At 43.2% G+C, this 11,963-nt stretch overlaps 1 protein-coding gene across 1 annotated transcript in view; it reads right to left on the reverse strand.

The window, feature by feature from the left end:
* The window catches only part of syt16 (synaptotagmin XVI), a 67,018-nt gene extending 55,277 nt beyond the window's left edge, over positions 1 to 11,741 (reverse strand). The window contains exon 1 of the mRNA XM_083633446.1: positions 11,669 to 11,741. Coding sequence (XP_083489572.1) covers positions 11,669 to 11,681 — 13 coding nt within the window. The 5' untranslated portion in view covers positions 11,682 to 11,741. The remainder of the gene's footprint in view (positions 1 to 11,668) is intronic.
* Between the last annotated feature and the right edge of the window lie 222 nt (positions 11,742 to 11,963).

The following is an 11,963-nucleotide window of genomic DNA, read 5'->3' on the forward strand; positions in this document are numbered from 1 at the left end:
GTCTGCGGTCCCCCACCACAAATTCTCAAAATCGTGTGGGAAACACTGCTTGGAAGTCAGAGACGTCTTCAAAGCTGTATTTCCCACCCTATTCACCTTATGTTCAGACGCGGGGGTGGGCAAAATTCTTCGGGGTCGTGTTAACACTTCCGGCGGTCACGGCGTGAAATATGAAAGAACGTCATGACAGTGGACAGCGCAGGGGGTAAAACAAAGAATGTAGCCTACTACTTTGAGCTCGGTACACAGCAAGCAAGCGAGTATCCACTGTTAGCCAGGTCAGATAACGTTATCGTCGACAATGACGAGCACTTTCTTGTAAAACATACCTGGACTCCAACAAAGAAATCTTCAGCTAGTTTTCTCTCCTCCGAGCGCTCGAGCCACTTACGCCTATAAGACCCGCAGACGTTAACGTAATTCCCTGGAATGCGAGACTTAACGAGCCAGTTACATGGCGTTGCATTCTAAGACATTGCCGTTTGCTTTTATTTGGTATGTTACATACAATTGGCTAAATTATTAGTTAATTCAGAGTTAGATGATATTGGAGCAGCGCAGCCATTTTTTTTTTACGGAAGTCGTCACACGACCACACAACCGGGTCAAATGGGCATGGCTACATAAGGTAAATAAGAGACGACTAATAACCTGACACTGTCAGATGGTTTGTTTTCACATAACCATCTGGGAACAAGTCGCTGGGGAAAACATCTCAAAGGGCAGGCACTTTCAAAAAATACCTGGCACATGATTGGATGAACCATCTGTCTATCATGGTCTATCACAGACTCGCTCTCGCTGGCGTCACACCTAAAGCCCACCCGTAGCTGCCTCATAGTATGCTGATTGGTGTGAACCCCTGGTGGTTCGGATTCAAACCAATAGATTGGAGCATGGCAAGATTGATTTGTCATGTGATCGTGATCTCATGATCTCGCGCAAATCCAGCTGTCTCGCAAGGTTAATTAACGACACAGTCAAGTGTAATTTTCTAAGTTAGGAGAAACAACTCTTCTGCTCACCACCATCTTCTTTGTTAAACCTGGCCAAATGAGCTGAATTCCACAGTGTGACATTGACCAACATAAACCCCTACAATGTGATGTCTGACATTAAAGTGAAGCACAGCACTAAATGAGTGAATCACCAGAAAACAAAGTTTGACAATACTGATGCTAAATTGCCATCTGCTGGCTGTAAGCTGCATTACAACTGAACTTCAGAAGAACAGAATACATCTCAGTTCTGTGAATCTAATATAAAGAGGATTGTAATACACATTTTGCAGATACAATCTTCAGTTTCTGATTACAAATCTATTTCTCCCTATAAAGACAGGTGTAGTAATGCCTTTAGTAGGCCTTTCTGCCTTTTATTTTGAAAATGTCAAGGAAAGAAACCATGTTTAATGTCCATTAATTTTCTTATTTCCAGATTGAATCAGCAGAACGCTGTCTACAGGATGTGTTTTTACTAAAATTTCAAGGATGTTCCATTTGAACCCTGCAGAATTGACTCATGTCTGACATGCCGACTCGACTTTCTCCTTCCTATAATTCTACATTTCTTTAAAATAAAAATTCTTGAAATGGTTAATTTAATTTATGTCTGGTTTGTTTCCTGTCTGTGTAACAGTGCTCAAACCTCTTGAAACTCATAAGGGAGATGTTGGAGGGTTGGTTACAGAGCCCGTGCTGATTGAGGCACACTAGGGAACCCGGCAGTGGCCATTCTAGGGTCTGTTGGAGCCCCAAGCAAAGACTCCCAGGAGGGGCCCTCCAAACAGCGTTCATCGCCATTATTGTTATAAATAATCTGACACCAACAAAAAATATACAAAATATATAGCCTATATTTAAAAAAAATCCAAATCTGCATATTGGTATAATTTTCAAAATATAAAGAACATTACAAAAATATAAAGAACATTAACTCATTGAGTGCCAATGACGACAATCGTCGTCAATTCAAATACTAACGTAGAGTGCCAATGACGACGATTGTCGTCAATTGCGTTTTTTGACGGTGGGACGTGGATCAAAGCCAGATGCATCTCCTGTGAAAGTATGGTGGATGTTGAATGTGTAAAAGCTATTTTACGGACCCATTAGGTGGCGACAGTGCTCTCCAGATTAGAGAAAGGTGAGGAAAAAAACAGAGAAGCAGCCGTGGGGACACGGAAACCGCATCGGTATGCATGAAGCATAACGTTAGCTGTGCCTGCAGCAGCCAATCTGCTGCCACAATTGAGCCCCTCCGTGTCCGCTGCGATAGCCCCATCCACATGATTAGTTGTGGAGTTGTTATTATTCTCAACTGGAAGCGCTGGGAGCCGGTGACAAATACACGCAGAACGCTGTGAAAAAGCTGGGTTTTCAGTGCAGAGCAAACGCAGCACAGAGCCACCAGAGACACACCCACGGAGGAGGGGTTTGCAGTCGAGGGGGGTGGGGCATGCAGGGCAGCATACAACACCGACCCAGACAGACCCAGACAGCAGGCTCGATGGACAGATTGGTTGGCAAACACAAGCTAGAATATCTGATGCCCACCAGCAGTAAATCAAGACCAGCAAGAAAGTGTAGGGTCTGCGCAGTAGGGGCCAGCGCTGCTGGTTGCAGCTAAAAAATATTATTTTGCCAAACAAAATTCCTTTGTTTTCGCTCTTTTATTGAAGGAAATTATTTTTGAGGTGTCACAACATCAGAAAATATTAGCTTCAGAGTCAGTGATGTGCTTGAAATGTTTCATTTCACAAAAGGCTGATTATCTCAGCTTCTAGTCTGAAAAGTCTGTTTTTGCTGAAATCAACCTATCTTCTCCGGCTGATAACTAAAGAACGGAAAATGATATCAATAAACTTTTTTTTGCTGATGATACAATAGACTCTCATCGTTCTTTGGGCGTGTTCGGTGTTTACATAGTAATATCACACAATATTCTGTGGGCCTCGAGATCACTGAAAACGCTCTGAAACTCTGGCACTGGTCCGTTCTCCAAAAGTGGCTGGCACTCAATGAGTTAAAAACCAGAGCAATAAACACCTAAATTAATAACTAAAATTTAATGTTTTCACATAATAAATAAACCACATTATGAGGCCAGTGCTCCTCATCAAAATGCTGCTTACGGGCCTTGGCTAGTGCAAATGCTGCCACGATGTCCTCATATAAAAACATAAAAAAAGAAGAAGAAAATTGTGCGCCAGTGTTCACATTAGTGTAATCTAATACTTTAGTACAATATAAATATATAGAACAATACAACATTGTAAATAACGTCAAATAAAAACAATCTAAACATAATACAAAATGGATGCACATTGCACAGAGTTAAACACTGATTCAATGCTGCTTATGGGCCTCAGGTAGTGCAAATGCTGTCACTATGTCCTCCAGATGTCCTGGTGGTGACTGAAGCAAATCTACCAGCCACTTTACCAGCATTTGGCTGGTGGCAGTGGTGGCTGCTAATGTTGTGCCCTGCTTTCATAGCATTCATCATGGCTTAGGTTGACTAACAAAACACATGACAGATGACACCATTGCCAGCTGAAGTTATCCAAGTACCTCAATGGTCGGTGCAAATGGCAGAGCTTGCAGGGGGATGAAAGGAACTCCCCTTCCACTCTGACTGAAATGGTCAGCACCAATGGCAGCGCTTATACCCGCAGCCTGCTTCCAGTGAGTCAGACTACTCGGGAATTGACTTGAACTTGACTGAGGTGGTCTGGACCGCAGCCTGTAGCCGGCATTATGGAAGGCGTTACAGTAGCAGTCTGGTTCTAATTGGGTGAATATAATAGATGAGGTGATTTGTGTAGCATTTACTCTGACCTGACATGTAGTTCTATATCTGTTAATGGTAGTTTCATCAGCCCCAACACAGATGGAGGATCTGTGTTGTCAATAGCACCCCTCTAAGCAAAAGCCCAAGTGTAAGATAAAGGGAAACAGCCCCATCTGGTGGCGAGTCTCAGTCATCACAGCTAAAAATACTTGTTTCCAAATAACATTTTGCCAGTTTGCAAAGTAGACTGCAAGTAGTGCCGATAGATAGATTAGATAGATAGATCGATCGATAGATAAAAGCAGCTCACGGCCTCTGTCTGTCAAGTCTGAAGATTCTCTCACACCAGACATGTCTCCTCCTTCACTTCCTCTCTATTCGCTCTTCTCCTCTCCTGTCATCTCCTCTCCGTGTTCCTGGTATTTTCCTCTCGTTCCCTTGTAAAATGATTTATAAATTATCTTTGTCTCCTCTTCTTCGCACTCCTGTTTTCCACTTGTGTAGAGAATTAACTTAATCATCTCTAGAACCTCTAAACTCGGCCCTCCCCCTCTCTCCCTCTGCACTCCCCCCTCTGCCTCTCTCTCCCTCTGCACTCCCCCTCTCTCTCCCTCTGCCATCTCCCTCTGCACTCCCCTTCTCTCTCCCTCCCCCCTCTCCCCCTCTGCACTCCCCCTTTCTCTCTCCCTCTGCCCCCCCTCTCTCTCCCCCTTTCTCTCTCCCTCTGACCTCCCCTCTCTCTATCTCCCTCTGCTCCCCCCTCTCTCTCCCTCTGCCCCCCTCTCTCTCCCTCTGCTCCCCCCTCTCTCCCTGCTCGCTCTCTCCCTCTTCAAGATTCAAGATTATTTTATTCATCCCAAGGGAAATTTGTCTTGGACATACATACGGCTGCTACATACAAAACAGTGCAAACCACAAGACAGTGCAAACATGTGCAAACATACAATTAAAGTGCAAGTGCATCATAGTTACAGTAGATGCTTATTAGACCCGAGTTTAGGAGACTAACTGATATGGGGATGAAAGAGTTCTTGTATCTGTTGAGGTATCGTTTTTTGTTTTTAATTGGGACTCTGTAGCGTCTACCAGATACTGTTCGTATTCTATATGCAAGACATGGGAGGGGTCAGCAGTAATTTTCCTAGCTTGTCTAATTAGTTTTCTCAAAAAGCATTTGGAGGGTGGGATGGTTTCTCACCCCCATCACTTTCATTGCCGTGTTAACCAGTCTATTGATTTGTGATCTTGATTTAACTGATAAGTTGCCAAACCAAACAGAAATTCCATAACGTATAATGCTCTCTATAACAGCAGAATAAAACAACAAAAGCACCCTCTGTCCGACCCCAAACACCCTGAGTCTCCGTAGAAAGTAGAGTCGCTGTTGAATCCTAGAGCACACAGAGTTCACATGGACATTCCATGACAAGTTGTCATCAATATGTAGACCCAGATATTTATATGAATGAACCTGGGCAATGTGGGCACCGTGGACCAGTGTAGGAGAATGATCCCCCAGGTGCCCCGGATCGAAAATAATTTCTTCTTGTTTTTTGTGTGTTTACAATGAGGTGGTGGTCCTCACACCATTGCACAAACTTAGCAACCTCCAAACTATAACTGGAAATATCTGTGTCTGTGTCCATAAGACCCATAAGAACTTACAGGGGCCCAGGCTGCTGTAAGTTCATCTGTACATGTCTTTAAAGGAAAGCCGAGACACCATCCGGGCCTGTGGCCTTATTAGTATTTGTTCTTTTAAACAGACGTGTGACTTCAATGGGGTCAATATGTATTATTGGAACATCGTCATCAATGGTTATGGTGCTGAGGACATTACTGCGTTCTAAAGAAAAATCATGGGAATCAAACCTAATGTAGAAATTATTCAAATCATTTGCCATAACCTTGTCATCTGTTGAGTGCAGTGATTTCCTGGTGGGAGTCATGTTTGTGATGGATTTCATGGTTACCCACATTTTTTTTGTATTATTTGTACTGAAGTCCTTCTCAATGGATTCCTTGTATTGTCTTTTCGCTGTATTGAGTTTCTGGTTCAGCTCTGCCCTCCCCCTCTCTCTCTCCCTCTGCCCCCCCTCTCTCCCTCTGCCTCCCTCTCTCTCTCTCCCTCTGCCCCCTCTCTCTCTCTCCCCTCTCTCTCTCCCTGTGTCCCCCCCCCCTCTCTCTCTCCTTCTGCCCCCCCTCTCTCTCTCCTCTCCCGCCTGTCATCACTCTATCCTTCTGGTCCCGTTCAGCAAGGCGTGCCTCCCTTCCTGACTCCCGGCCGAGACACAACATTAGGAAGGCGGTGAAAGCGCCATCCGCTGTACTGTGACAAAAGAGCCACAGGTGTGAGACCGAGTCAACTTCACCCGAGTCCCAAGTCTATCTCAAGATCTGCCAAGATCTATCTCAAGATCTCAAGATTATACTTATATTTATATATATATATATATATACTGTATATATATATATATATATATATATATATATATATTTCCATATAAAATAAAAAAGAAATGCAGAAAAGTATCCATTTGCTCCCCTTTCAAAACATTGCTGCCAGACAGCAGAGAGACCCACATGCACGCGCATGGAAGTGTGCGGCAGTGCGGTCAATTGCTGAGTTAAAGGAAATGCAAGACACATTCTCTCTCACAGTCTCTGTGCAGCCGGCCGGCTGTGAGACGAATAGCCTACTTGGGGACCGTCTAAAAAGTGCAACACCAAAAAGAGATAGGCTACTACAAAAGATATACTATAATTTGTCAAACTAAGTACTGTAGTATAACCAACAGGATCATTGATGTGATTTTGGTAAAACACCCATATTTTTATATACGGTAGTTTAGTTTTAGGGCTCCCCTAAATGTGAGCCAGGTAAGCCCATGTCTTTTTCAGGGGAGCCGAGCTCCCCTTAGCTCCCCACTCATTCAAACTATGGCTGTAGGTCTGCTGTGGGGTTCTAGTGGGCACTGTGGGCTGGGTGTGGGGTTCTAGTGGGCACTGTGGGCTGGGTGTGGGGTTCTAGTGGGCACTGTGGGCTGGGTGTGGGGTTCTAGTGGGCACTGTGGGCTGGGGCAAACCCACTCTAATCCCACAAGGGCTCACTACAGTTTGTCCATTCCTAACAGTGATGACCCTCAAAGCTGAATCTGCTGTCCATTGTGGCACGGTGGGACGGTGGCTCAGTGGTTAGGACTGCTGCCTCACTGGGTTTGAATCCCGGTCTGTCCCATGTCCTTTCTGTGTCGAGTTTGCATGTTCTCTCTGTGTTTGTGTGGGTTTCCTCCCACCATCAAAGACATGATGTGTGTAGTAATGTATGCTACAGAAACCCCAATCACAGTCTTCCTCTGTGTGAGGAAGACTGGCCGGAGTCTGTTGGCGTTGTGGCCTACTGTATGCTCCACTTAGGAGCCTACAGAGGGAGGAAGAGAATTGATACTGTATGTGATGACCCTGTTAGAAACAACTTAGGAGCCTACAGGGAGGAAGAGAATTGATACTGTATTGATGACCCTGTTAGAAACAACTTAGGAGCCTACAGGGAGGAAGAGAATGGATATGTGATTACCCTGTTATTATATGTTATATTATATGTTATCATATGTTATATGTGATTACCCTGTTAGAAACTACTTAGTGCAGACTAAGGGCCTGTGTCCACCTAGCGTCTTTTTCCGACTGTTAAACGCTGGGAGTGCGCTGGGGAGCGCTGATCTCAGCGCACAATATACAAGGAAGCAGTCTGAAACTAACGTTAGTTCAGTGCGGTAGTAGCTTGATAGCTGACAGCTAACATTAGCAAACAACACACATACAGTGATTTAGCTCAACACTCACCACATTCACCAAGGAGTAACAACACAGTCTAGTCCCTTTCACCACGGAGTGACAACACAGTCTAGTCCCTTTCACTATGGAGTGACAACACAGTCTAGCTCCTTTCATAACAGAGTAACACAGTATAGCCCCTTTCACCATGGAGTGACAACACAATCTAGCCCCTTTCACCATGGAGTGACAACACAGTCTAGCCCCTTTCAACATGGAGTGACAACACAGTATAGCCCCTTTCAACATGGAGTGACAACACAGTATAGCCCCTTTCACCATGGAGTGACAACACAGTATTAGGGATGGGCATTTCTAGCAAAAACACTATTCGAAATTCGCTGGCCAAATTCGAATTTAATTCGAAATTCGAAAATAAAAATAAAAATGTAAAAAAAATTAAAAATGTAATTTTTTTTTTTTTTGTGTGAGTGAAATGTTGCATTGTCTCCCCTGATTCTAAGTCTACGGCTTTATTAATTAATATAAAAAGCTTATGCTGTGGATTTTTAGCTCAAACAAGCATTGCACCACTGAAGTAAAGAACATGTTACATGACATTGACATTTTCGAAAATAAAAAACAGTTTTGACAATCATGAGTGGTTCATTAAATATTTAGTAGGCTCAGGACTGAGTGCCAAAGTCACCCCCTCTCCCTCTTCATGGGATTTCATCCGCCATTCATTTTTCCATAAACCTTGCTTAAAATGCTTATAAAAATTGTTTTACTTGCTCAAACCAAGCGATTTGACTATACTTAGAATCAGGGGAGACAATGCAACATTTCACTCAAAAAAAAAAAAAAAAGTTTTTTTTATTTTTTATTTCGAATTTCAATAATAAAAGTCGACCTTGATAATAACAACGATTATTCGAAAATTCGAAATTCGATGCCCATCCCTACACAGTATAGCCCCTTTCACCATGGAGTGACAACACAGTCTAGCCCCTTTCACCATGGAGTGACAGCACAGTCTAGCCCCTTTCACCATGGAGTGACAACACAGTCTAGCCCCTTTCAACATGGAGTGACAACACAGTATAGCCCCTTTCAACATGGAGTGACAACACAGTCTAGCCCCTTTCAACATGGAGTGACAACACAGTCTAGCCCCTTTCAACATGGAGTGACAACACAGTCTAGCCCCTTTCAACATGGAGTGACAACACAGTCTAGCCCCTTTCAACATGGAGTGACAACACAGTCTAGCCCCTTTCATATTGTTTTTCTTTACACCCCCCCCCCCTGCAAAAAAAAAGAAAAAAAGAGGGGGTTAGGGGGTGAAATGAATAGTAGTCCAAATTCTCCAGGGACCACTCCACCACTGGATCTACAGCAACACTCAGCTAGCTCTGTCCTCGTTTAGCTGTTAGCCAGGCATTAGGCTACTTGAAAACAACCAATTATCTGATGTACTTCCATGTTGGAGCCTCAGCTGGTTACAGGGACCATTGTGTCATGTTGATGTATAAGTTACTTTTATCCAAAGCACATTTAAATTCCATACATGCGCACACACAGAGGTTTACTGTGGCTGGCTCCAGTGGGAATTGAACCCCAACCCTCACAGTGTTGGTGATTTGCTCTCCCACTGAGGAGCAGCTAGAAATGTACGCCCTTTCTGCTGCTGCACTCAATGATAAAAGCTAAATACCTAAAATGCAAATTTGTAATTTCCTTACAGTGTGAAAGACTATTTAATGCAGATGAGGTCTTCCTCTGTGTGTCCAACTATTGTGGTCATGCGGTTTAAACTACTTCAAAGTTCCTCATAGCCTACTACAACTTTATTTGACCAACACCACCCAGTATATGACACAATGCATTTCATTCATTTCCAGACTATACAATCCCAAAGCACTATCAGTGTTTCCCCTACCATTCTACAGGCCTGGCGGGCCCGCCAGACCAACGACGCCCCCACCAGGCCAGAATTTTATTTTTTATTTTATTTATTTTTATATATTTTTTCCTGCTCTCACCAAAATTTCAAAAACCCTTTATGTCATATTATTACAATACAACAATACTAGTGTTGACAGTAATAGAAGATGCCAAATCATTCAAAACAATAAGCATTTTGCTTTTAGGAGCATTATGCCAGCGTGCGGCGCTGTTCCAGAATGTGTCAACGTGTGTCGTTGCCTGGGAAACGCACATCCCATAATACAACTGTTCGCATTACATCCCATAATAGTATGATGATACTTGGGATGCCATTGCGAACATCGATGCGAACAGGTTAGTTAAAAGTGTAGCGTTGCCAGCGAGGGCCCCCACCGTTGCGGTCAGGGTACGTTTCGAAAATCCCTCCAGGCCTGAAAGATTTTCTAGGGGAAACACTGACTATTAAACAGATGCATCCACATACATTGAATGCAGCAACATGAACCCTTATGGAAAACAACCACAGTACATTTACAAATGTGCAATTATCACAGCAAAATTACAAGTCTCTATATAATATGACAGGGATATTAGGCTACAGTATAGTAATAGGCCTGCCATATGAGATCAAATCTATTATAGGAACATTATAGCATATAATATTAATATTATAGTGGATGCCATGAAGAGGGATAATATCACTGTAAACTTATTTTATTAGCCTATACAGGATACCATAGGAGTCGGACAGTGGTTCTCAACGTGAGGTCCAGGGACCACCAGGGCTCAATGAGGGGGTTCCCCAGCAATTCATTGTTAACCTTCACCACTTAATTTACAAGACAGTTAGAGGGTGGAGAAGAATGACTGAGAAGAATGCTCTGTTTTGATCATAGTATCAATGTTATCTCTCTACCTACAGTCATGGAATTCTGGACAAAATCATGTCTAACAATAAAAAAGAAATTGTCGGATTTGGATCTGAGAGACAACATCTCATCAAATGGTGGTATGTGGCTTAAATTAGGGTTCCTTGTTGTGAAAGAGGTTGAGAATCGCTGCCATAGGAGATAGGCTATAATAATATCATAAAATAGCTGCGACAAGGCCGCTGTAAACTCACAACTGAGCACCACAAATACACACTAAAGTCCCTATTGGAATATTAAAGGAATATAGCCAGTGGGATTATTTGTTTATTATGGAGTTGAATTAGGGTGAGATAAGGCACAGTAATATGCCAATAAGGCAGAATAGCAACAGTGAATAAAAAAAGATGACAATTTTGTTAAACTTCACCATTATTTCATTTACAAGAGGTTAACTCAATTAGAGAAAAATAACTGTTTTGATCATAGTTTCACTGTCATCTCTCTACCTACAACACAGATAGCCATGGGATTCTGGACAAAATCATACTAGCCTATCTGACAATAAAATATATTGACAGATTTGGGTCAGAGACAGAGAGACATCTCATCAAACGGGGGTCTGGCTGTAATGTGGACTAAATTAGAGTCCTTAATATGGAAAGAGCTGAGCATCACTGACATGGAAGATTATATAAAAACCAATAGCCTATAGGAACATCAGGCTGTATGAATAGGCTATAGTGATGCCAATGGCATCATGCCATTTAGTATAGGAAATACAGATGCCATGAAATGGGATAACGTCAAACTCAGTAGCCTACTGGCTATCCTACCACAGCAACATCATCAAGGCCCTATTAATACTGGAGATATGGCTACTAGGAGATGGGAACAATATCATAAACTATATTACTGCGATAACCACTGTAAACTCACAACTGAACACCACAAATACACACCGAAGTCCCCATTGGAATATTATTATGGAATATAGGAATATCCTACCGGTATTTAGTGGATTCTTTGTTATGGATGGAGCTGAATAGGGCGAGATAAGGCGCAGTATGTCAAAAGGCAGAATAGCAGCTGTGAATAAAACAGATGAACTGGCCTCCACAGCGCGTCTGTAAACCCGCACCGACACGAGAGACTACAGACAGCTGAGGGACGAGTCTCAAGTCTGTAAACCGACACGAAAGAACTAGCGTTAACCGCTACAGACAGGCTCACGGTAGAAAATAGGAAGTGTATACAAAGATGAAGCGCTGCCTACTCACTGTCCGAGGCCATGGCTGTGCCTGAGTGCGTCTCTGCGCTGTTTCATCCGAGCAGCAGCACGCTCCTCCCGACCACTACTCCCGACTGACCACCAAACGGCAAATATAATGCTGCGTTCAAGGGCTGTCGGGAATATCAACGTTTGTTGACTTCGTTCCGAACTGATCTGCATACGAGCACTCTAGTCTAGATCAGGAGCCCTGTGGGCCTCCCCCAAGACGAAGCTTTGGAAAAGGAGTGCCCCTCGCTCAATTCCTGGATGCCATTGCCTATGGTTACGGTATCATGTTGTTT

The sequence above is a fragment of the Poromitra crassiceps genome (genome assembly GCF_964638095.1).
Source record: "Poromitra crassiceps genome assembly, chromosome: 3".
NCBI classification, from domain to species: domain Eukaryota; kingdom Metazoa; phylum Chordata; class Actinopteri; order Beryciformes; family Melamphaidae; genus Poromitra; species Poromitra crassiceps.